The sequence below is a fragment of the Geotrypetes seraphini genome, chromosome 2 (genome assembly GCF_902459505.1).
Source record: "Geotrypetes seraphini chromosome 2, aGeoSer1.1, whole genome shotgun sequence".
NCBI lineage: Eukaryota > Metazoa > Chordata > Amphibia > Gymnophiona > Dermophiidae > Geotrypetes > Geotrypetes seraphini.
In genome coordinates, this window is record NC_047085.1 from 360,296,672 (window position 1) to 360,322,505 (window position 25,834).

Consider the following 25,834-nt stretch of genomic DNA (forward strand, 5'->3'; position numbering starts at 1 on the left):
CTTCTGTTCTCTGCTAGAGGAGCATTACTGGATCAAAATGCACATGTGCATCTCACTGTCAAGCTAGACAGACAGACCCACCTTACCTACAGTCGGTTATATAGAGATGCTGATTTATTTAGATACTGAACAAAAATGGCCTGTCTTTTCCATCAGAAGGTCTATGATTTAAGAAATAAGAGTACAGCTTAATGAATTACAAATAGCAATGTTGTATTGGGATAAAAGTAAGATCTGTTATGGAAAATATATAAAACTGCACAACACAGAAAAATAAAATCATTTCACCATTGTAGTTAATTAAATAAAACTGAACCACATAATATTCTACTTAATATATAAATAAAATGATACTACAGTAGTTACAAATACCTGGTACAGTGCTTGATCCAACTACTTTCATTGTTTGAGGCTCAGGAGTAGTTAACATCTTTAATGGGCTAGTGGATTCCAAGGAATTATCATTTTTCTCAAAATCATCACTTATCTCAGAATCATCATCATCAGATTTCTCTGAACTATCACTATTCTCTTCAGAGCCTAAAGAGGGCTGTTCTTTCTCTTCAGAGCCTAGGGCGAACTGGTCTTTCTCTTTGGAGCCTAGGGAGGACTGGTCTTTCTCTTTGGAGCCTCGGGAGGACTGGTCTTTATCTTTGGAGTCTAGGAAGGACTGGACTTTTTCTTTGGAGTCTAGGAAGGACTGGACTTTTTCTTTGGAGTCTAGGAAGGACTGGACTTTCTCTTCGGAGCCTAGGGAGGACAGGACTTTTTCTTCGGAGTCTAGGAAGGACTGGACTTTCTCTTCGGAGCCTAGGGAGGACTGGACTTTCTCTTCGGAGCCTTGGGAGGACTGGACTTTCTCTTCGGAGCCTAGAAAAGAATGGACTTTCTCTTCGGAGCCTAGGGAGGACTGGACTTTCTCTTCGGAGCCTAGGGAGGACTGGACTTTCTCTTCGGAGCCTAGAAAAGAATGGACTTTCTCTTCGGAGCCTAGGGAGGACTGGACTTTTTCTTCGGAGCCTAGGGATGACTGGGCTTTCTCTTCGGAGCCTTGGGAGGACTGGGCTTTCTCTTCAGAGCCTAGAGAGGACTGGGCTTTCTCTTTGGAGCCCAGGGAGGACTGGACTTTCTCTTCGGAGCCTAGGGAGGACTGGACTTTCTCTTCGGAGACTTGGGAGGACTGGATTTTCTCTTCGGAGCCTAGGGAGGACTGGACTTTCTCTTCGGAGTCTAGGGAGGACTGGAGTTTCTCTCTGGAGCCTAGGGAAGACTGAACTTTCTCTTCGGAGCCAAGGGAGGACTTGACTTTATCTTCAGAGCCTAGGGAGGAATGAACTTTCTCTTCAGAGCCAAGGGAGGACTTGACTTTCTCTTCAGAGCCTAGGGAGGACTGGACTTTCTCTTCAGAGCCTAGGGAGGACTGGACTTTCTCTTCAGAGCCTAGGGAGGACTGGACTTTTTCTTCAGAGTCTAGGGAGGACTGGACTTTCTCTTCAGAGTCTAGGGAGGACTGGACTTTCTCTTCAGAGCCTAGAGAGGACTGGACTTTCTCTTCAGAGCCTAGGGAGGACTGGACTTTCTCTTCAGAGTCTAGGAAGGACTGGACTTTCTCTTCAGAGCCTAGGGAGGACTGGACTTTCTCTTCAGAGCCTAGGGAGGACTGGACTTTCTCTTCAGAGTCTAGGGAGGACTGCACTTTTTTCCCTTCAGAGCTTCGAGAGGACTGGATTTTTTTCCCTTCAGAGTTTCGAGAGGACTGCCCTGTCAAAACAATTAGAGAACACTGCATTTAAAGGAATGTACTGTCAAGAAATTTAATAAATACAAAAAGGCTGATCAGGAAATTGATGCTGAATAATTACATTTTCTAAAAAAGAAAGCACAGTTACTTACCATAATATGTTTATGTTTATTAAAATCTTTATATACCGCCAAAAAGAATCAAAGCGGTTTACAATATAACTCAATCAAATTTTGAAAAGAAGTCCATTAAAAATAGGAAAGAAAAGGAGAATGAAAATTAATAGGTGTTATCCAGAGACAGCAAAAAGATATTCTCACATGTGGGTGACATCATCCAGAAAGCCCTGTATGGACAGTAGTAAAGTGTACTGTCACGTTAAGCTTTTTGCAAAGCTTTGAGACTGCCCGCACCACACATGTGCCAGTGCCTTCCCATCCAATACCGACTCACGAGGTCATTAGTTCTATGCCCAAGTGAAGAAGCCAAACATTCCTCAATGTGTGCAAAAATAACACATAGTAACATAGTAGATGACGGCAGATAAAGACCCAAATGGACCATCCAGTGTGCCCAACCTGATTCAATTTAAATTTTTTAGAATTTAAATTTTTTTCTTCTTAGCTAATTTTGGGCAAGAATCCAAAGCTCTACCCAGTACTGTGCTTGGGTTCCAACTGCCGAAGTCTCCATCAAATCTCACTCCAGCCCATCAACACCCTCCCAGCCATTGAAGCCCTCCCCAGCCCATCCTCAACCAAAAAGGCCATATAGACACATACCATGCAAGTCTGCCCAGAACTGACCTTAGTTCAATATTTACTATTATTTTCTGATTCTATATCCTCTGTGTTCTTTGAACTCTGTCACCATTTTCCTCTCCACCACCTCTCTCAGGAGCACATTCCAGGCATCCACCACCCTCTCCGTAAAATAGAATTTCCTAACATTGCTCTTGAATCTACCACCCTTTAACCTCCAAATTATGTCCTCTGATTTTACCATTTTCCTTTCTCTGGAAAAGATTTTGTTCTACATTAATACCCTTCAATGTCCACCAGTACCGACAGGGATCAGTGCCAAAGAAAAGTCCAAGGTGATGGAAATCCAACTTTAGGCCTAAGATTTCCTAAAAAAGAATAATATGTAGAAATAAGAAAAAACATTCTGTTAATTTGTTTTCATTTTTTTCTTAATGTTTATTTCAATTAGTTGGTTTTGTTTTGGTTTTAGGTGGAGTAAGACGAAAGCTGTAAAGCCTTTTTTTTTTTTTTTTTTTAAGAATAAGATAGAAAATAATAATGAACAAGTAAGTAAAATAACAGTAAAATAATGAAAAAGAGAAGCAGGAAGGCAAACTAGAGGGAGCGAAGTTCAGATATATGTCTTCTTCACTCAGCAGAAAATGAAAAACTGATGACCTTGTGAGTCGGTGTCAGGCAAGAAGGCACTCACACATGCGCAGTGCGGGCAGTCTGAAAGCTTTGCAAAAAGCTTAAAGTGACAGTACACTTTACCACTGTCCACACCAGGCTCCTTGGATGACGTCACCCATAAATGAAAATATGCTGCCTTCTTGTCTAAGGATAAAATAGTGAATTCTAACAGCATCCATAAGACCTTAAAAGTAGAGTTCTAAACTATTAAATCATTGCAAGCATTCATTTGGGGCTCCTTTTATGAAGGTGCGTTTTTATCTCACGCACCGGATTAGCGCATCTACCGCCTGCTCAAAAGGAGGTGGTAGCGGCTAGCACGTGGGGCAATTTAGCGCGCGCTATTCCGCACGTTAAGCCCCTAGCACACCTTCATAAAAGGAGCCCTTTATATACTAGCAATTCTGAAAGTCTGCTACTTACTATCTTAATAGATTATTATTAGTATTATTATTAATAAACAAGTTCAAACAATTTAGTAAGCAAAAAACCAAGCAAAATAAGAGACCTAATCTTCTTTCTGTTAGTCCCTGGAGGATTCCATATGCTAGATGTTCAATCCCTACCTGCAGTCCGGTGTTGCAGAAATCCACAACTTTTCTGAACACATGCTCCACCCCATTAGTCCGAGAACTAGTAAACAAAGTCAGTTAAGTCCCAAAGCCAAGCAACATACTTGGACATATCCATTACAAGGACGGTATGGAGGAGAATCCCATCAACATAAGTAATTCATGAACAAAGGCAACTCAGAAAAAACATTGAGTAACAAGGTAGAACTAATCTGCTGTGTGCAGCAAGCACCCCAAGAAAGGCCTTCTGTAATGTGCATACTCACAGAAACTCCCCAAAGGATCTGGTCACTGGCTAGAAAATCTTCAAGCCTGTAAGGAGAGAATCCAAGGCAAAAAGGAGCAGGCAACTCTAAACAACTAAAGCCAAGATTCTCAAAAGTTTAAAGCCGTCCCTAAACTGTTTTCCGGCGGTTTAGCCTGTTGCAGTTTAGAGGCGGATTATCAAAATGGATTATCTTCATCTTTAGCAAGGTTTCTAGTAGTCTCCGACACTGACATGCAAATGGGCTCTTCAACACTGAAATGAGTCTTCCAGTGGATTCTTAAAAAATGCCAAGCTATTTTTAAAAAGCAGCATCAGCTTTTGGCGACTAAAAAAAGTGATTGGTCCGGATGCATCAGGAAGGGTCTCAGGGCTCTGATTGGCCCGGACACCTCATAGGCGGGGCCTTAGGCATCTGTGCCAATCAGAGCCTTAGGACCCTTCCTGATGCATCCGGGGAGGGGTATGAGGCTCTGATTGGCCCAGGGTGTTTAAGGCCCCAATCATAAGAGGGGCCTTAAATACCCTGGGCCTTCCCCAGTGCATCCCAAGATGTACCGGGAGGGGAATAACCAGTTTAGACAATGCAGCAGCAGCTGCAAGGAGGATGTCCATCAACGGCTCATCTGTTCAGGTAAGGGGGAAGAGTGCAGCAGAGACGAGGGTCACTACTAGTCAAGGCAGGTAGTTTAGTGCAGCAGGAGAGAGTGGGCATCTCGCCTGCTGTGGGGGAGAGGGGCCGCGTTTGGGCCAGGTCAGGCAGGATTTTTTTTAGTGCAGCAGGGGAGAGTGGGCATCTCTCCTGCTGCCGGAGGGGGTGGGGGGCTGCTTTTGGGTGTGCAGCAGGAGAGAGTGGGCATTTCTCCTGCTGCCAGGGGGGGTCATGGCCAGGATGTTAGGGAAGGGGGTGTTGTGATGCAGAGGAGAGAATGGGCATCTCTCCTGCTGCAACACAGGGGCAGCGGGAGAGTGTGGTTTTGGTTTTTTTACGAGTCTGTCGATCTTATTTGCATGCACGATTTTTAAAGAATGTCTTGGGTTTTTAGATTTGGTATCGAAACAGCTGCATTAGCAGACCGTCGCTTTTCAATGGAGGTTTTTGAAAATCCTGCTGTGAGTGTATACAGAGAGGTGAGGGCAATGAGAAGCACCACTTTCCAAGTGAGATGAGCCGTATCCTTTGGTTCAAAAGGAGGTTTCATCAATTGAGCAAGAACAACATTGAGATTCCAAACCACTGGAGGTGGTTTGAGAAGAGGTTTGATGTTGAAAAGTCCTTTCATAAATCTGGAAACAACCGGATGAGCAGAAAGGGGCTTCCCTTAGATAGGCTGATGGAAAGCAGCAATTGCACTAAGATGGACTCGGATGAATGTAGACTTGAGGCCAGAAGTAGATAAGTGCAGAAGATAATCCAAATTGGAAGACAAGGAGGAATCTTGAGGCTCCTTGTCATGAGAGATGCACCACTTAGAAAATCTAGTCCATTTTTAATGGTAGCTCTGTCTAGTGGTAGGCTTTCTGGGGAACGCATACAGGTGAGGTTCGTCCATTCCAGAAGGAAAGCATCTGCCTCGAGGCGATGAGGAGAGTATAAACTGGAGCAGAACTGAGGAGATTTGTGGTTGTGGGTAGATGCAAAGAGATCTATCTGAGGAGTTCCCCACTGAGAAAAAATGTGATGAAGAGGCAAGGAACTGAGTGTCCATTCGTGAGGTTGCAGAAGATTCATTTAAGTTTTAAGATTTTACATTGGACTGGGAACACCACCAAATGAAAATTAAGTGGGTAACATTCCCCAGCCTCTTGTTTCATTACCTGTCCCTTTTTATTTGGTTTTGAATTGTATTTAAGCCACTTTCTCCTCCCTTTTTCAAATGTATTATGTCATTACTATTAGTACTAATTGCCTTGTTTTTTGATTTTTATCTTAAACTTAATTTTTAACCAAATGGAAATCGCATTGGATTTGGATTTTGCGATCAAATCAAACATATTAAATAAACTTGATAAACTTGAAACTTGAAAGACAACTCAACTTGTCCGCCAGTTTTTCTCCCCTTGAAAGTAGACTGCTTTCAGGAAGGTGTTGTGAAGGATTGCCCAATTCCAAACCTTCAGAGCTTCTTGGCAAAGAGGGAGAGATCCTGTTCCTCCATGTTTGTTGACATAGTACATGGCGACTTGGTTGTCCATCCTAATGAGGACTACCTAGTCATGAAGAAGATGTTGAAAAGTTTTGAGAGCATTGAAGATCGCTCCGAGTTCCAACAGACTGATATGACACTGACGCACTAGGTCCTTTAGGTTTTTATGTGGATTATTCCATCTTTGAGTGGATTATATTATTGTACTTTTGAACTTTGACATTTTTAATAAAGTCCATTTTAGGAACATTGTCACTCCACGGTGTTCTTTTGGTTTCTCCTGTTTTTTTCTCTGTGGATTTCCTGAGGTCAATTTTCTTTGCTTTGGCGGCCTCTATTGATTCATCAAAGAGGTCATTGCCCTCACAAGGAATATTAGCCAGACGATCTTGAAGATTGGGATCCATATCAATGGTACGAAGCCAGGCCAGGCGACGCATCGCTACCAAGAATGCAGTGACCCTCGAGGAAAGTTCAAAGGCATCGTAAGATGACTGAAGAAGATGCAACTTGAGTTGTGCCAAGATAGCAATCACTTGCTGAAACTCTAAAAGCCAATGCTGACCAAGGTCTTTAGAGAAACCAGGGAACAAATCAATCAAATACTTGAAATAAGTAGTAAGGATGAAATTATAATTTAAAACCCTGGAGGCCATCATCGAATTTTGATAAAGATGATGGCCAAACTTGTCCATGGTCCTGCCCTCTCTTCCACGAAGTACGGTAGAATAGACCCTGGAAGAATGACTACTCTTCAATGAAGATTCCACAAGAGATAGTTGGGAATTCTCAAAGCCCTTGCAATGTAGAGTTCTATACCTCAATTCCAACTTGCCTGGAACATCAGGGATAGCATATGGAGTCACAAGGTTGTGTTTGAAAAACCCCCAAATTATTATAGTTTGGGTGACACACACATTTAATTCCATCTACCACTGATCTGACCAAAGGCACTAGCTTCAACATTCAGAAATCCTCAACCCTCCAGGGATTCAAGACAAAGTTAGACAAGCTCCTGCTGAACCGGAACGTATGCAGGTAAGGCTAGTCTGTTAGGGCAATGGTTTTTTGACCTAAGGGCCACCGCGAGAGCAGACTGCTGGGCACGATGAACCATTGGTCTGACCAAGCAGCGATTCTTATATTCTGGAAGTCACTATAGACAGTTGGCTAAGCTTACTCTATAGAAGTTAAGGAGGGTCAGATCCTACTTCTTTCAATAACACTACAGGATAGTAGTACAGCTGACTATGTGACGGGGCGCTGAAAAGTTCTCGCAGAAAATGATACGGGAACAAATTTTTTCCCCATCCCCACAGGAACTCAATTTCCCTGTCCTGGTCCCGCAAGTTTTGTTGCTATCCCTACCCCATTCCTATAAGCTCTACTTTAATCGCACAAGCCTCAAACACTTATGATTTTAAAGTGTTGGAAGCTTGTGCAGATGAAGACTGAGCTTGCAGGAATGGGGCGGGGACAGGAAAAGAACTCACTGGGACAAGATGGGTAAATGAGTTCCTCCAGGACAGGGAAAAACTTGTCCCCATCTCATTCTCAGCCCAACCGAAAATAAAATAACATGGATATGGTTCAATCAATGATCTGAAACAATGTCAAAAACATAGAACCTTGTCCCACTTCTCACCTATACAATGGTCAGACCTCAACAAACTTTATAATAAATACAGCCACGCAGCCTGTGACCTTAACCACTGCCCCCCATACCTATAGAAAACCTCCAGTACACTATTTCAGACCATGCTACTACAATGGATACAAACTTTGCTCACAGATGGCCTTTTCCCACAAGACCTCAGCGAAATCATCATAACTCCAATTCTGAAAGACCCCAAAGAAGCAACGGACCAACCATCCAACTACAGACCCATAGCCTCAATCCCACTTTACATCAAGCTAATGGAAGGCCTCGTAGCTAAAGCCCTAACTTTATACCTAGAAAACCACAATTTACTCCATCCCACACAATCTGGCTTCAGAACCAACTACAGCACTGAGACCCTACTAGGAACACTCATGGACACCGCTAGACAGCACCTCAGCACAGGCAAGAAAATGCTGATCATACAACTAGACCTCTCCGCAGCCTTTGGCATCTTTTTACAAAAACTAGACTCAATAGGAATCACAGGCAAGGTACTATCATGGTTTAAAGGATTCCTACAATCCAGAACTTACAGAGTTAAAACAAACAAAGAAAAATCAGAACCATGGTCCAACCCCTGCGGAGTACCCCAAGGATCGCCTCTTTCTCCCACACTCTTCAACCTATACATTGCTTCCCTCAGCTCCAGCCTAGACAAACAAGGCCTAACCTCCTACAGCTATGCAGATGACATCACCATTCTCCTCCCCTTCAACCAACCAGCACCCTCCATAGTAGGCACAATACACAGAATACTTGAAAGAGTAGCAACATGGATGAAAGAACACAAACTAAAACTTAACCCTGACAAAACAAACTTCATCCTCCTAGAAAACAGCAAAATTCCAACCTTAACAAACCTAGTAATAAACTCGTTTTCATACCCCATTCAACCCACGCTAAAATTCCTTGGAGTGCTGATAGACAGAGGCTGTACCATGCAACCACAAATCAACAAAATAATAAAAACATCATTTGCAATTATGAGAAACCTAAGACAAGTTTGAAAATTCTTCAACAGAAAACAATTCCAACTCTTGGTACAATCTTTAATCCTAGGCCTAATAGACTACTGCAACATACTATACCTCTCCTGCCCAGCAACCAAGATAAAATAACTACAAACAATACAAAAAAAAAACCCATAAGACTTATCTATTCGCTGAAAAAAATACGACCACATCACAGAGGCATACCACAACTCACACTGGCTCCCAATACAAGCCAGAGTACACTTCAAATTCCACTGCCTACTATTTAAAGCTATAAACGGAGACAGCCCAACCTACTGGAACAATCGACTAATTCAATCCACCTCAACCAGACACAGGCGAACCCACACACTATCAACACACCCGCCAACCAAAAATGTCACACAAAGAAAACGGTATGATAACCTACTGGCCACCAGAGCAGCAAAACTCACCAATCTGCTGATTTCGACCACAGACTACAAAACCTTCAAAAAAGAAACAAAATCCCTACTCTTCAAAAAATACATAAAACCATATAACACAACCAGATCTGTCCCAAGCTTCACCTGCAATACTACCTACTGCTTAGCAAATTAGAAAATGTTCAAACTATTCCTTATGTACTTCTTAATATCATGACAATTCTTATGTAATCCACTTTGAACCGCAAGGTAATGGCGGAATAGAAATCACTAATGTAATGTAACGTAATAGAATGAAAGATTAGGTTCTTACTTGGATAATCTTCTTTCAGTTAATCTAATCTAATCCTTAGGTTTGTCTACTACAGATTCCGTACGTGAGGTGATTTATCCCTTCCCCCGAACTGGCTTGCAGAGAGAGAATCCTTACAACTTTGAGTACCTCCCCTGTAAAGGCAGAGTCCCAATCCACACCTCAGTTTAGTCCCAAAGCAATTGAACTCCACGTGGGCCTCATCTGGGGCAGCCTCCTTGGAGCGGCTGGGGCACGGGCAGTGTGTCTGGGAGGGAATGCATGGATGGGAGAACATCGCAGGGGAGGAGACATAGGCATCCTGGGACTGTCTGCCAAGTCTCTTCCCTGAAGAAGCCCTTTCTGGAAACGTCAATCGCTCCTCCTAAACTTACTTGCTCCACTTCATCACTGACGCTGAAACCGTGGATTGAAGATAAAGTTTTATTTTATTTTTCTTTCCAGCTTATGATTTATCTTTAATCTTATCTATTGTTTTGCCTTTTGTCTTTGTTTTGTTCTATTTCTATCATTTAAATTTCTCCAGAATTCTACTGTTCAACGGCTCCCCCTTCTGCTTCTATTCCTTTCTCTCCTCTCTTCTACCTTCCAAAGTATTTAGATCAATACTGTTTTGTTAAAATGTTTATTTTATTTTTATTTTTCCTCTAACTCTACTTTTCACTTCTCTATTACCCTCCAGGTACTTTAGTTAGATTGTGAGCCTTCGGGACAGTAAGGGAATTTTTCAAGTACCTTTCGTATTTCTAATCTTAATGTATATTTTCTGTAAACCGCTTAGAACCTAACGGATGTAGCGGTATATAAGAAATAAATTACATTACATTACATTACTGGAACAAAAAAGAAGGGGAATGAGGAAACTCCCCACAAACAATAAGAAATTCTGGTCTGCTCTGTAACTTAAAAAAACAAGAATTAGAAAAAAAAAAAAACATCAAAACAACTGAAACACAACCATAGAGAAACAACCTACTGTGTGCAACTGGCACTGACATTAAGGGAGCCAGAGGCTAAGGAATCCAATTATACATACCGAGTTTCTTGGTGTTTAGCCATCTGGCTGACAAAAGAACTCCAGGCCTGGAACACAGAAATATCCAGGAAAGACAGAGGGTGGGCCATATGGAATACATAGTAGATTAACTGAAAAAAGATTATCCAAGTAAAAACCTAATCTTTCATTCAGTTACATCTACTCCGGATCCCATATGTGAAATGACATACCAAAGCAATGACTGATGTCTAAGGAGAGATAGAAGAGACTGCCCGCAAGACCGAGGATCCAAAAGCGGCATCCTCCCAAATCGCTATATCCATTCTGGAAAATCTGGAAAAAGTATGAAGAGTAGACCAAGTAGCTGCCTGACAGATCTCTGTGGGAGGAACTATCTGAGACTTCACCCCAGAAGAGGCGACGCTCCTGGTCAAGTGTACCTTGAGAGACTTGTGGCTGCTTTCTGCAGGCAATGTACACCGAAGAAATTGCCATGCTAATCCATCTAGCAATAGAGGCCTTAGACGTAGGCCTGCCAAGTCAGGAGTTGCTGGTAAGCGTGAACAGGTCGCCAGAAAGGTAAAAGTCATTTATCCTTTCCAAATAATGAAGCAAAGCTCTGTGGACGTCCAGTTTCTTCAAAACTATCTTGTTTGTAAGACCCTGTGGCCTGAAAAGCAGATAGACGAATCTCCTGGTTGATGTGGAAATCCAGACACCACCTTTAGGAGAAAGGAAGGCACAGCACAGAGAGTGATGCCTTCATCTATGATTCAGAGGAACAGTTCTTTGCAGGAAAGTGCCTGCAGCTCCAAGAGCCGCTACACTGAAACAATTGCCACAAGAAACACAGACTTAACTGTGAGGTCCAAAAGAGACACATTCTTGATGGGCTCATATGGTGCCTTAGAGAGACCCTTCAGAACAATGTTAAGGTTCCAGGTCACAAAGGGACATCACAGAGGAGGCCTTAACTGGAGAGCTCCACAGAGGAATCTGGTCACATGAGGATGAGCAGTCAGCGAGGACCTGCGATTGTGAGTCAGGAAGCAAAAGAAACCAGCCGCCTGCACCTTAAGAAAAGCCACAGCCAGGTCTCTCTCCAGCCTGGCCTGAAGGAAAGCCAGAATGACTGAAATGGGTGCCTGACATGGCTCCACCTGGTCATTAGCACATCATAGTGGAAAAGCCTGCCATGCCTTCGCATAGACCGCCAAGGCAGAGTCTTCTTAACCCAAAACAGTGTGGCAATAACCACTCTGGAATATCCCTTACGAACTAGCTCCGAGCGCTTAGGAGCCATGCCAAAAGATCAAAGCATTGTGGATTCTTCATGGGGACTGGCCCCTGACTGAGAAGGGAACATCTGAAACCACCAGCAGAGGCTGAGCCTCGCAACCCCGGTTGAAGAGAGCTGCAACTGAAGAGAATACTTCTGTGGAGACAACTGGGACAGAAGAGAGTCCTGTACTACTACTACTAAGTATTAATTATTTCTATAGCACTACCAGACGCACGCTGTGTTGGAAACAGTCCCTGCTCGAAAGAGCTTACAATCTAAATAGGCAAGACAGACAAACAGGATGTCATGGATACAGTTAAGGGGAACCTAATGCTGCCCAATTCAGGCACCATGGAATAAAGTTTAGCTAAGGGCTTAGCAACCCGCAATGACCCCTCTTGGCTCTCTCACTGTTCTGTGACCAGGGCAGTAATATCCAGATGAGCCAGAAAGAAGGAGGTCTGGTCGTTAGTGCAACTCATGACCATGTATTTGGAAGAGGAGGGCTGCAGTTCCAGCTTCAACTCCAACACCACATCAGAAATAAAGTGGTGGACAAAGACTGACCTGAAAAGGTGACAAACATGAGGATTATCCCCTTGGTCAAGAGCTAGGGAGGTCTCATGGCAGTCATGGAACTGGAGTCATCAGGACTGAATCAGCTTCCTGAGTTAAAAGTGGCATGAAGTCCGACACACCATCACACCCATCAAAATCAAAAAGGTTGCTGGAACCAGGGGCTGGCTTACTTAAACGAGAAGCAGAAACTGGAGGAGAAGACGCTCCCTGGGTCACAGGCTGCACCCTCTGATCTGGATATGTCAGAAAGACTCGCCACATAAGATTTACAAATTCCGGATGATCTTCTGCCGGTACCTCGGCACAAATTTGATATAAATTTGTGCCCTCCCCGAGGAGTCCATCCCAGCTGACTGAGAGCAAAATCGGGGGGAGGGGAGGGAGGCAGATAAAAGCTTGTGAAAAAAAGATTGTATATGATCGCTGCCCGTAAAATTGCACCAAAAATGACCCATGGAGACTATTAAAAGTGAAAAAAAACAAAAATAGGGGTTTGGGAGGTGGTAGAACTGAATTCTAACACCAGGAACCCTCAAAATTGGGATTTTCTGACCCACCCCGATTCTCCCATAGGAGTGAATGGTGTTTATTCACAATATTCTGCTGGTGACTGCCTGCAGCTTTTTCAATGCAGCTATAAGGAGGAAAGGACTTTTCTGCCTCAGATACTTCCTGCAACTCCATCAGGCCACAGAATCTTCGGGCTGCAAGCCAGACAAACCAACCTCCACAACCCCCCTTCCCCATCCCCCAGGACCTCTGAACGTAATGAGGATGAGTAATCATGCAGCCGGCGCCCTGATACCCCAAAGGGCCTTAGGGCGCCCAAAGCCTGCGCTCTCAAGTCACTGAGAAACTCAGAAGGCAAGTCGGCTCCCAGGGGAATGGACTCTGAGCCAAGAAGGAAACACAGTGGCTGGCCCTCCAGGTCCACCCATAGGCTTGCCACGCAGAGCTGCAGACCAGCACAGTGGGTCTGCATCCTTTCCCAGGCAGAAAATCCTCACGCATGGGGTCTCAAGGTACCGAAGCTTCAGAAAAAAATGAACTTTAAACAAAAGAAAGCAAAAAAAACTAAGCATAGAAGAACCCAGAGCTGCAGTTTGCTTGCAGAGAAAACACTGGGGTGTGGACTGAGGCTCCGCCTCTTGTAGGGGAGGTGCTCAAAGCTGTAAGTATTCTCTTTCTGTAAGCCAGTTCACAGGAAGGGATAATCACTTCATGTATTGAATCTGGAGTAGATATAGCTGAATTTTATTTCTGCAAATTGGCATTTAATGAAATAAGATAACAATCTTTTCAGCTACAGTGGCAAACTAACGTTCAGAATTTAGGAAATTGGTCGGTTGGGCTGAGAACTTTTCAGCACATACACACCCCTCTCCCCCGTACTGTCTATACTGGACTACTGCAACGCAATACTTTCAGGAATTTCTGTGAAATAAACAAAAAAAAACTCCAGTTGATGCAAAACATAGTAGGAAAACTCATATATTATAAATCAGGATTTGACCATGTCACACTGCTGCTTATAGAGCTACAGTGGCTAACGACAGAAAAACAAATAGAATTCAAACTAAGCTACTTAACATTCAAAATTATATATGGCAACATCCCTAATAGCTTCCCCAGATTTAATGAACTATTAGGCAGATCTGATAATCATCGTAACTCTGAATGCTTGATCCTGTCATTTCTAACTCTGAAAGACATAAAATAGCAGATGCCTCATAGCAAATCATTTAACTACCAAATTGCAAAAGTATGGAACTCACTTCCCATCAAAATTTGTGCAACCACTGTATATCATTGTTCCGCAAAAGTTTGAAAACATAACTTTTCAAGAAGTCCCTGTTAGGGGCCTAAGGAGACTCAGACTTGGTAATAGATGTTTGCTCAATAGAATGACAAAGTTAGTGGTTACTGTTTTAGATTTTGTACTTTTCTCAATATGAGATATCTGAACTTGAAATTTAAAATGAATTTTGATTTTGACAAGATCCCCTATCTAAATATCCTAATTAGAAAGACTCGTTACAACTTCAGCACATAAATTATAAACTTAAAACAAAAAACAATGAATGAAAATGCACATTTGCATTTCACAAGTTTTCATAACAGAAGCTTGAAATACAATTTATTATATTGCACATTTCTCAAGTTAGGTAAATTTTGCTCAGAACCAGATGATTTCCAACTACAGGTAAATATCATGGCCAATGTGTCCAGGTAGACAGGGTATCCTAATAAATGCATCAATGAGGGTTTACAGAAGGCCACAGCTCAATATAGAAATGGTCTTCTCAAAACTAGATAATCTAAACTAGACCAGATTTGGTGCACCCTGACAGTTTCCCACTATGCAAATGGCATTCAGCGCATTAGAAAACGCTGGCATATTCTAGAGCAGTGGTCTCAAACTCAAACCCTTTGCAAGATTTGTAGGGACTTGGAGGGCCACAGAAAAAATAGCCATTCTTTCTCGTGCCAATTCAAAAAGTTTAGGATGACATATTATGCTCATGAAATTGCCTAATTTGCAGATTCAAATTGTTTTTATCAAATTCATTGGTTTTACTGAACTATCGATTTCATTTTTTGATTTGGCATATCTTTCCATTTCTTATACAGGAAGGTCAATCAGTTGTATCCACTTTTAATCATTATTCATCTTAATGTTTGGAATGTTTGGACTATGAAGTCTAAGGATGATTCCTATGTTCCCTCTAAGCAGAGCACGTGACCAATCACTCATACATTTTACATGATCTTATTATAATGTCCTCACAAAAATACTGGCCCAATCTGACTTTCAAAATTAAATGATAAAAAAATTTACAGCACCTTTTATCAAGCTGCCCTAGAGATTTTTAGCATAGGCTGACGCAGTAATTGCTCTGACACTCATAAACACCAGATAATTTATCTCACCGGCCTGCACTAAAAATCTTTAGCATAGCTTAATAAAAGAGGGAGTTATTAAACTAAACTAAGGGCCCTTTTTACAAAGCTGCAGTAGCAATTATCCCGCAGCAAATGCACAGAAGCCCACTGAATTCCTATGGGCTTCAGTGTATTTGCCACAGGGGAATCGCTACTGCAGCTTTGTAAAACGGGCCCTAAATCAATTACCATATGTGTGATTTTTTTGTGCTATGTACAGAAATGCATTTCTAATTCTGGGATCAAAAACTGTTGGTTTTTAGAATCTAGTGCTCACACACAAAAAATTTGCACACACCCAGTCATTCCTTAGAGGGAGCATTTTATGCCTCCTTATATTTATTAGGACTACACTTAATTTAATTCAGTGTCACCTTTTGATTTATCTAACTTTGCTCTGCAAATCAATGCTGGGTTTTACTAAGCAGCATAAGAGCATTTTACTATGGGCCAGTAAGGTAAATGCTCCGACGCTCATAGGAATTCAATGAGCATCAGAGCATTTACCTCACCAGCCCACAGTAAAATGCTCTTATGCTCATTGAATTCCTATGAGCGTCGGAGCATTTACCTCACCAGCCCACAGTAAAATGCTCTTATGCTGCTTAGTGAAAGGAGCCCTAATTGTTTTTTCACAATGTGTAAACTCTGAAATTCGTTGCCAGAGAATATGGTGAAATTGGTTAGCTTATCAGGGTTTAAAAAAGGTTTGGAAAATTTCCTAAAAGAGAAGTCCATAGGCCATTATAGAGATGGCTTGGGGAAATCCATTGCTTATTCCTGGGATAAGCAGCACAAAATCTATTTTACTACTTGGGATCTACTTAGGTACTTGGGACCTGGGATGGCCATTGTTGAAGACAGGATGCTAGGTTTGAAGGACCCAGTATAGCAATTGCTGTCCCAGTATAGTAATTCAGCACAGTTACTTACCGTAACAGGTGTTATCCAGGGACAGCAGGCAGATATTCTTGACTGATGGGTGACGGCACCGACGGAGCCCCGGTATGGACAATTTTAGAGTGATTGCACTCTAAGAACTTTAGAAAGTTCTAGCTAGGCCGCACCGCGCGTGCGCGAGTGCCTTCCCGCCCGACAGAGGCGCGCGGTCCCCAGTTAGGATAAGCCAGCTAAGAAGCCAACCCGGGGAGGTGGGTGGGACGCAAGAATATCTGCCTGCTGTCCCTGGATAACACCTGTTACGGTAAGTAACTGTGCTTTATCCCAGGACAAGCAGGCAGCATATTCTTGACTGATGGGTGACCTCCAAGCTAACAAAAAGAGGGATGGAGGGAAGGTTGGCCATTAGGAAAACAAATTTTGTAAAACAGATTGGCCGAAGTGTCCATCCCGTCTGGAGAATGCATCCAGACAATAGTGAGATGTAAAAGTATGAACTGAGGACCAAGTAGCAGCCTTGCAGATTTCCTCAATAGGAGTGGAACGGAGGAAAGCTACAGACGCTGCCATAGCTCTAATCTTGTGGCCTGTGACAGAACCTTCCAGTGTCAGGCCCGACTGAGCATAACAGAAGGAAACGCAAGCGGCAAGCCAATTAGACAGGGTGCGTTTAGATACAGGATGACCCAACTTGTTAGGATCAAAGGACAAAAACAGTTGAGGAGATGATCTGTGAGGTTTGGTGCGATCAAGATAGTAAGCCAGAGCACGTTTACAATCCAAGGTATGCAAAGCCTGTTCACCTGGATTAGAATGAGGCTTTGGGAAAAAAACAGGTAGAACGATGGATTGGTTAAGATGAAACTCAGACACAACCTTAGGAAGGAATTTTGGATGTGTACGGAGAACGACCTTATCATGGTGAAAAACAGTGAAAGGTGGATCAGCCACCAGTGCATGGAGCTCACTGACCCTCCTGGCAGAAGTGAGAGCTATAAGAAAGACCACTTTCCAAGTTAGAAATTTAAAATGCGTTGTGGCCAAAGGCTCGAAAGGAGGCTTCATTAACGCAGAAAGAACCACATTAAGATCCCATACAACAGGAGGAGCCTTAAGAGGTGGCTTCACATTGAAAAGGCCCTTCATGAACCTTGAAACTAAGGGATGAGCTGAGAGGGGTTTTCCATGAATCGGCTCATGAAAAGCTGCAATAGCACTAAGGTGGACCCTTATCGAAGAGGATTTAAGACCAGAGTCAGATAAGGACAATAAATAGTCCAACACCAGTCCCACTGCTGTAGATATGGGATTATGGTGATGTAACAGGCACCAGGAAGAAAAGCGAGACCACTTTTGTTGGTAACATTGAAGAGTAGACGGCTTCCTGGAGGCATCAATAATAGAACGGACAGGCTGAGACAGGAGAGCATGAGCTGGAGTCAGCCCGAGAGATACCAAGCTGTCAGGTGCAGAGACTGTAAGTTGGGATGAAGTAGTGTTTGCTGATTCTGTGTAAGCAGTGAAGGAAACAGAGGAAGAGGTATGGGTTCCCTGGAACTGAGTTGAAGTAGAAGGGAAAACCAATGCTGTCTGGGCCACCGTGGAGCTATGAGAATCATGGTGGCTTGTTCCCTCTTGAGCTTGAATAAGGTGCGCAGCATGAGCGGAAGAGGAGGGAATGCATAAAGGAAGAGATTGGTCCAATCCAGGAGAAATGCATCGGGTTCCAGACGGTGAGGAGAGTAAAGTCTGGAGCAAAACAGGGGCAGTTGATGGTTGTGGGGAGCTGCAAAAAGATCCACTTGAGGTGTGCCCCATTGGGAGAAAATGGACTGGAGAGTCGAGGAGTCGAGAGTCCATTCGTGAGGTTGAAGAATTCTGCTGAGATTGTCTGCTAAGCAATTCTGTTCCCCTTGGATGTAGACTGCCTTCAGGAATAAGTGACGAGCAGTCGCCCAGGTCCAAATCCTTAGAGCTTCCTGACATAAGGGATGGGATCCCGTCCCTCCCTGTTTGTTGATATAGTACATTGCAACTTGGTTGTCTGTACAAATGAGAAGAACCTGAGGAAACAGGAGATGTTGGAAAGCTTTGAGGGCGTAAAACATCGCCCTGAGTTCCAGGAAATTGATGTGGTGTTTCTTTTCCTGTGTGGTCCAAAATCCCTGAGTTTGGAACTCGTTCAAGTGAGCTCCCCATGCATAGGGGGAGGAATCCGTGGTAATGACCAGTTGATGAGGAGGTAGATGGAACAGTAGACCTCTGGATAGATTTGATGATTTCAACCACCAAAGAAGCGACTGTCGAAGAGACGAGGTCACAGATATGTGTTGTGAACAAGGATCCGTCGCTTGTGACCACTGAGTCGCTAGGGTCCATTGAGGAGTACGCAGGTGGAGACGTGCGAAGGGAGTGACATGTACTGTGGAGGCCATGTGTCCCAAGAGCACCATCATGTGATTCGCAGAGATGGAAGGTTGTTGGAACACCTGCTGACAGAGATGAAGGATGGTGTGAAGGTGGTTTGGAGGAAGAAAAGCCCTCATCTGAACAGTATCCAGAATGGCTCCAATGAATTGAAGTCGCTGAGTTGGAATGAGGTGCGACTTGGGTAGATTGATTTCGAACCCCAACAGTCGAAGGAAGTAAATGGTCTGATCCGTGGCTTTGTGAACGGACTGAGGAGAAGGAGCCTTGATGAGCCAGTCGTCCAGGTAAGGGAAGACTTGAAAGTTGTGGGAGCGGAGATAAGCTGCGACCACAATCAGACATTTGGTGAATACCCTGGGTGAGGAGGCTAGGCCGAAGGGTAGCACCTTGTATTGGTAATGATGTTGGTTGACAAGAAAGCGAAGATATTGTCTGGACATCAGATGAATAGGAACGTGAGTATACGCCTCCTTGAGATCGAGGGAACATAGCCAGTCTTCCTGAGAGAGAAGAGGATATAGGGTGGCAAGAGATAACATCTTGAACTTCTCCTTGACCAGACATTTGTTGAGCTCCCTGAGATCTAATATTGGTCTGAGATCTCCGGTCTTTTTGGGTACAAGAAAGTACCGGGAGTAAAATCCTAGGCCTTGCTGGTCCAGAGGAACTGGTTCGATGGCATTGAGAAGAAGGAGGGATTGAACCTCCTGAGCGAGGAGGAGGGACTGAGCCTTGTTGGAAGCAGACTCTTTTGGCAGACTTAATGGTGGAGGAGTCTGAAAGTTTAGAGAGTAGCCGTGGGCGATTATAGCAAGTACCCACTGGTCGGAGGTGATTGCTTCCCAGCGAGATAGAAAAACTTGTAGTCGACCTCCTATGGGCTGAGGCAGAGGACATGAGGGAGGAAGACTGGCAATGTTCTGGAGAAAGGAGTCAAAAGGGCTGTGTCGACTTAGGTTGAGTAGCCGGTTTGACAGTAGGCTGCTGTTGTTGACGAGCCTGTTGCTGCTGCTGACGCTGTCTGCGAGGTTGAGGAGGATGAGGCTGGGCCGGCCGAGCAGAAAACCTCCTTTGATATGAAGATTGTTGCCTGAATGGACGAGGAGGAGGAGGTTTCTTCTTGTTTTTCAACAAGGTGTCCCACCTAGTTTCATGGGCGGAGAGCTTTTGTGTGGTGGTATCCATGGACTCCCCAAACAGCTCATCCCCTAGGCAAGGCGCATTGGCCAGCCGGTCCTGATGGTTTACGTCCAATTCTGAGGCCCGCAGCCATGCCAACCTTCTCATTGCTACAGAGATAGCAGTAGCACGAGATGTCAGTTCAAAAGTATCATAAATAGAACGGACCATAAACTTCCTGAGTTGCAGAAGACTAGAGGTACATTGCTGAAAAGCAGGAAGTTTACGGTCCGGAATATACTTTTGAAAAGAGGTCACCTGTTGAATGAGGTGCTTCAGGTAAAACGAGAAGTGGAAAGCGTAATTACTTGAACGGTTGGCCAGCATGGCATTTTGGTAAAGACGCTTTCCAAATTTGTCCATGGCCTTTCCTTCCCTACCAGGAGGGACAGAGGCATACATACTGGCTCCTGCAGTCTTCTTTAGGGTTGACTCTACCAACAGGGATTCATGTGGAAGTTGGGGTTTGTCAAATCCAGGGATTGGAATCACTTTATATAGAGATTCTAGTTTTCTTGGGGCTCCTGGGATTGTCAAAGGAGTTTCAAGATTCTTATAAAAAGTTTCCCTCAAGATGTCATGGAGGGGTAACTTTAAAAACTCTTTAGGAGGTTGATCAAAATCCAAGGCATCCAAAAATGCCTTGGATTTTTTAGAGTCAGACTCTAAAGGAATAGACAGGGTGTCTGACATCTCCTTTAAAAATTTTGTGAAGGAGGAGTGCTCTGGCTTAGCAGTAGTATCCTGCACCGATGGTTCCTCCTCATCAGATGTGTAATCCTCCTCGGTACCGAGGGGATCATCCGAATCGTCCCACAAGTCAGGGTCCCGTACCGATTGTAAACGGCGCTGGGAAAGTGGAGTCGATGTATCAGCATGTTTAGTCTTGCGTACCGATTTACCAGACCGAGTGGAGACGGTACCAGGGGAATGTAGAACGGTACGGGGTTCAGAGAACGGTACCGGTTCCGACCCCGTAGGAATAGCACGCCGTTTTGGTTCTGCTGACAGAACAGGCATGGACAAAGATTTATGTGGTGCCGAAACAGTCGATGCCAATAACAGAGGCTGTTCGACAGACGGCACCGAAGGCTCAGTCGGTACCGACACTGGAAGGTTCGGAGACAATAGAGCCGGGAGCAACTGTTGGAGTTGCTGCTGAAGCTGGACCTGGAGGATAGAGGCAATGCGCTCATCCAACGTTGGTCCCGATGGCACCGGTACCGGTTTTTTCTTGCTCGGTACCTTCGGTGCCGCTCGACGCTCGGGTGAAGTCGATGCCGATGAAGAGGCCGAGACTTCAATGGGAGCGGAGCGTTTACGGGGCCGGCGCTCAGTCTGCAGGACTTGGCTCACTGCATGCTCGACTGGCTGGCCTAGAACAGTAGGGGAAGGCTTCTTAGCCGGCTTACCTACAGGAGTCGACACCGATGATGGATCTGGCGGTGCCGAGGTAGTCGGAGTCGATTTGGAGGAAGTCGTCGACACCGGTGCAACTTCCATAGCGGTACCGAAAAGGATCCGCTGCTGAATTTGTCGATTTCTTAAAGTTCTTTTTTGTAAAGAACTACAGCGGTTGCAGGTTTCAGCCCTATGGTCCGGACCCAGACACTGGAGGCACCACTTGTGTGGGTCGGAAAGGGAGATAGGGCGTGCACACCGCAGACACTTTTTGAAACCCGGTGACGGGGGCATGAAGGGAAATACTGCTGTAGCAAAATCGAAGCCCGAGGCTTCGATGGTGCCAACAGGCCCCGCCGGGTCAGATTCGACAAAAAAAATGAAAAATAAGAATTTTTTTTTTTTTTTTTACACAAAAGGTAAAAAAGAAGGAAAGAAATAAAATATGAAGAGAAAAATACGCGCGAGCGGGAAGGCAAGTGAAATAGAAAAAAACTTCCAACAGCCGTTGGAAACACGCGTCTTCTTAGCTCCGCGGAATTAAGAAAACTGGGGACCGCGCGCCTCTGTCGGGCGGGAAGGCACTCGCGCACGCGCGGTGCGGCCTAGCTAGAACTTTCTAAAGTTCTTAGAGTGCAATCACTCTAAAATTGTCCGTACCGGGGCTCCGTCGGTGCCGTCACCCATCAGTCAAGAATATGCTGCCTGCTTGTCCTGGGATAATTATATTTATGTATCTCTTTACTTATTCAAGTATGGAAGATTTATACATTGCATTTGGTTTTCATTTATTCATTGTTTAAACATAGGGCTCCTTTTATTAAGGTGCGCTAGCGTTTTTAGCGCACGCAGGATATTACCGTGCGCTACACCGCACGCTACACGGCTAGAACTCACGCCAGCTCAATGTTAGCGTCTAGCACCCGGGGCAATGTAGCGCACGCTATTCCGCGCATTAATGCCCTAATGCAGCTTCGTAAAAGGAGCCCTTAGTTACACTCCTTTGGATCAGATACTGAAATGTATCAAAAGTGTTGTATATTTATAGATAACAAAAGATAGATATGTTTATTAAGATTTTGATATACCGCTCCTGTATTTTACTAACCTAAGCAGTTTACATTAACAATTAAATAATGAAAGGAATTCCACTGAACATATTGATAGAAAAGAAACAGAGAGAGACAAGATATATACACATCCCAACAAGTAATCCATGAGGATAAAAACAAAAATTACCTTAAAAAAACAAATGTAACTGTATGCAATTGTATTTCCAATGAAAATTTAAAAGGCAAATAATATTGATTGAACTATTTTTTATCATGCTATCTTCATACCTCTATTTACATTTATAATGTTTAAATTTAACATTTCTGGGAAGTTTTAAAGTAAAAAAGTTAAAACACACTTTCTAGTTCACAAAAACAAAACAAAAAAAAGCAGATTGCCAATTAAACAGTTCTTTTAATCAAATCCTTTAAAAAGCTCCCGGGTTTAAACACTGTGACCTGACATGGCCATATTTCGTCAGTCGACTGCATCAGAAACTATTAATACCAGTACCGTATTTTCACTCATATAACGCGCATACGCGTATAGCGCGCGGGTCCAAAACATTTCTGTAAAAAAATTTTTTATATAGCACGCACACGCGTATACCGCGCATGCTGCTATAACCTCCTCCCACTCCCGCTTACTCTTCTGGCCTGCGAACCGGCATCCTCCTCCCCGCTCGCGTCACCCCCCCCCCCCCCCCGCGATCCTACATCCCCCCCAGCACCGCAAAACATCTCTTACTCGATTGGGCATCGGCACCAGCACCAATGCACAGGACGTGCCAGTGCCCGAAGATCCTCCCTCGTTGTTGCTGGGCTGGGCTGGGCTGGGCTGGGCTGGGCTGGGCGGTACGAGGGAGATCCTCCTTCTTCCTTGTGCCGGGCTGGACTGGGCTTTGAGCATTTGCGCATGCTCAAAGCCTTCTGGTCTCGCTCTCTCCGAGATTCACAACATCGTCACTCCACAGAGTTTTTTTGGTTTTCTCTGGATTTTCTTCTTTGTGGATATTTTGGGGTCAATTCCTTTTGTTTTTTACAAGGGAGTTCTGGCCATCTTTTGGAGATCCTCATCATGTTGGGGATGCATGTTGGGAAACTCTGGCACAGTAGACCCTCAGCCCCTTCATCACCCTTTAGGCCCAAAAAGGATCGCCAGGGTATTTTTGTAATGTTTGGAGAAAAGGGTGGGAGGGATAAATTTTTAAGCTGGGACTGGTGCAGGGAGGAGGAAGAGAAGGGGTGCTGCTAGACACGTCTCTCAATTAACCCTTCTACACTGCCCTGGACCCAGTGAAAAGTGGGGTGGATAATGACTGCATTAACATGCATTTTAATATGGTGTGCGGTAAAGTGTGCACAAACCTGCCTATTAATGCAGTTAATGTGGATGTCAAACTTTTTGTGTTCATGTCCATGTTATTACCTTGCAGAGTAAACCGTTTTGAGCGAAACGTTTATTGGTCCTTTGTGTCTGTCTTGGATAGATGTAAACGTTGTAGAGCATGGACTGTCTCTTTAGATGTTTATGTGCAGCACTGCGTAAATTTAATACCTCTAATAGCAATAATAAACAATGCTAGCAGTAAAGGCGAAACAACAAAATGCAAGGCGAAGACCCTCTCACGTAAAGATAAGTATCAATTTCAATCCCATCTACCTCAACGCGCAGGTAACCTAAGAGCAAACTCAAGAAATTACAAGACTGCGGAAACGCCTCCTTCAGGCAAACCGGCATTACCTGAGGCGCGACGGACGTTGATGAAAAGCATTAGTAGTAATAGTAAGGAGAGAGTGGACAGCAGCCGGCTTTGACGTAGTCGAGAAGCGTCCATCCCGCTTCTCAAGCACTTGTGAAGCCAACGGTCCCTCCGCATGGCGTTGCGGACGAGAGGGCGAAGATGGGGGAGGCCGATAGCTCGCGCAGCTCGAAGACGCCGAACAGCGCATGGGTGAGGCGGCGTAAACGCGTCACAAACGCGGAACCCATCGTCTGCTCTACGCTTGACCTCCGGCACCCGCGGGGGTGATGGCGACTGCTCTGTCGGCCGCCGGCAAGCCTGTTCTCACCCTTCGATTTGTATGAGTTATGAGCCTTGCTGGTTCCTGTAGAGTACGCTCTGTTGGAGATAGAACGAATTAGATGCCATTTTTTTTTGTACGGCTCAGGCCAACTCATCGAGCCGGGGACCTGCAACCAGGACTCACAAAAAGTTAATATCAGTCTCTTCTATGCACTCACAGTTCTTACTGAGCTTGGTTGTAGGCCGAGGCAGGATACTACTACAGTACTACAATTAGTTCTTTAGGCTACCAGAGGTACACAACGCTGTACAGTCACAAAGAAGGCAGTTCCTTCTCTGAAGAGCTTACAATCTAAACAGACAAGCAGTGTCATGGATACAGTTAAGGGGGAACAGTTAATCAGCTGGCTGGGTTGGTGGGCAGAGGTGTAGAGTTAAAGATTGAAGGCTATATCAAAAAGGTGGGTTTTCAGTCTGCTTTTAAACAAGGGAAGGGGCTTGGCGGAAAATCTCAGGTAATTTAGGCATAGGGCAGCTAGATGAAAGTGAAGGATCCCTAGCTAGCTGACATAGCTGGGTCACGGTGTAGATGAAATCACGTCCATTTTAGATCAGTGGGTCATAATTAGTACAAAGAACAACCTGTGACTCCATTTTATTGCTCTGAGAAATCACGTATACATGCAGGCCTGTTCTTTGTATCTGTCTTGTACCAGGCACGGCCAGGAGGCAAAAGGATGTTGATGTTAGCTAGCCTTGATATATAGATTATAGGATGGATTTATGGTTTTGTTTTTCTCTCTGCTCTTACCTTTTGGTCAGAGCTGGTTAGAACTGGTTTGGACTGGTTAGGACCCTATATAACTTTGGTGTCCGAGATCCTCAGGGTCTTCTGTTTATGCAGCCAGTTCTGCCCAGAAGTCCAGCATATATGCTTGTTTAATAAAAGCCTTTTTACATCTCTTCAGTCTCTGGCTCAAGTCTCTGCACTACTAACGGAGGGCCTTATCCTAAAAGGTACCTTCATTTGGCGCAGCCGAACAGGGACTTGATCTACAGACTTGAGCCTGTTTGGCACGATCGTCTCCCTCGGAGGATTTCAAACCTTGCCTCCTACGAGACCCGTAATAGCCGGCATTAGCCTGATGGTTGATCAGGAACGGTTTCTCGTCGAAGACAACGGATTGCACCTCGAGAAGGAACGAATCGGTGGAGATTTCTGGCTCCTGGTTTTGTTGTGCCGGTACCGGACCTGTCTTGGTAAGTGAGAAGTTGATTCCTTCTCTATCCTGTCTCTACCTCTTCTGTCTAGTAACTTCTTAATCCGTTGTGAAGCACAGAGAGGTATATAGGATTCTGGTTTCTGGAAATTGGAACTTTTGTTGGGTGCATATATAGATTGTATAATATGGGTCAGAGCACCACCGACCCCCTTCAGATCATGCTTAAATATTTTACAACTGCCTTTTCTGGCGATTATGGCAACCCTAAGATTTTTTATTGTTTTCTTC

The 25,834-nt window shown here is 44.2% G+C and overlaps 1 protein-coding gene across 2 annotated transcripts in view; it reads right to left on the reverse strand.

The window, feature by feature from the left end:
* ZPBP (zona pellucida binding protein) overlaps positions 1-24,376 on the reverse strand; it is a 263,439-nt gene extending 239,063 nt beyond the window's left edge. The window contains exons 1-2 of one of the 2 annotated variants that reach the window (XM_033930478.1): positions 24,041-24,376; positions 373-1,761 (exon numbers count right to left, since the gene is read on the reverse strand). In XM_033930478.1, the coding sequence (XP_033786369.1) occupies positions 373-1,761; positions 24,041-24,176 (1,525 nt within the window). In that variant the 5' untranslated portion in view covers positions 24,177-24,376. The remainder of the gene's footprint in view (positions 1-372; positions 1,762-24,040) is intronic. The other variant, XM_033930479.1, reaches the window with a different exon arrangement.
* Positions 24,377-25,834: the final 1,458 nt, after the last annotated feature.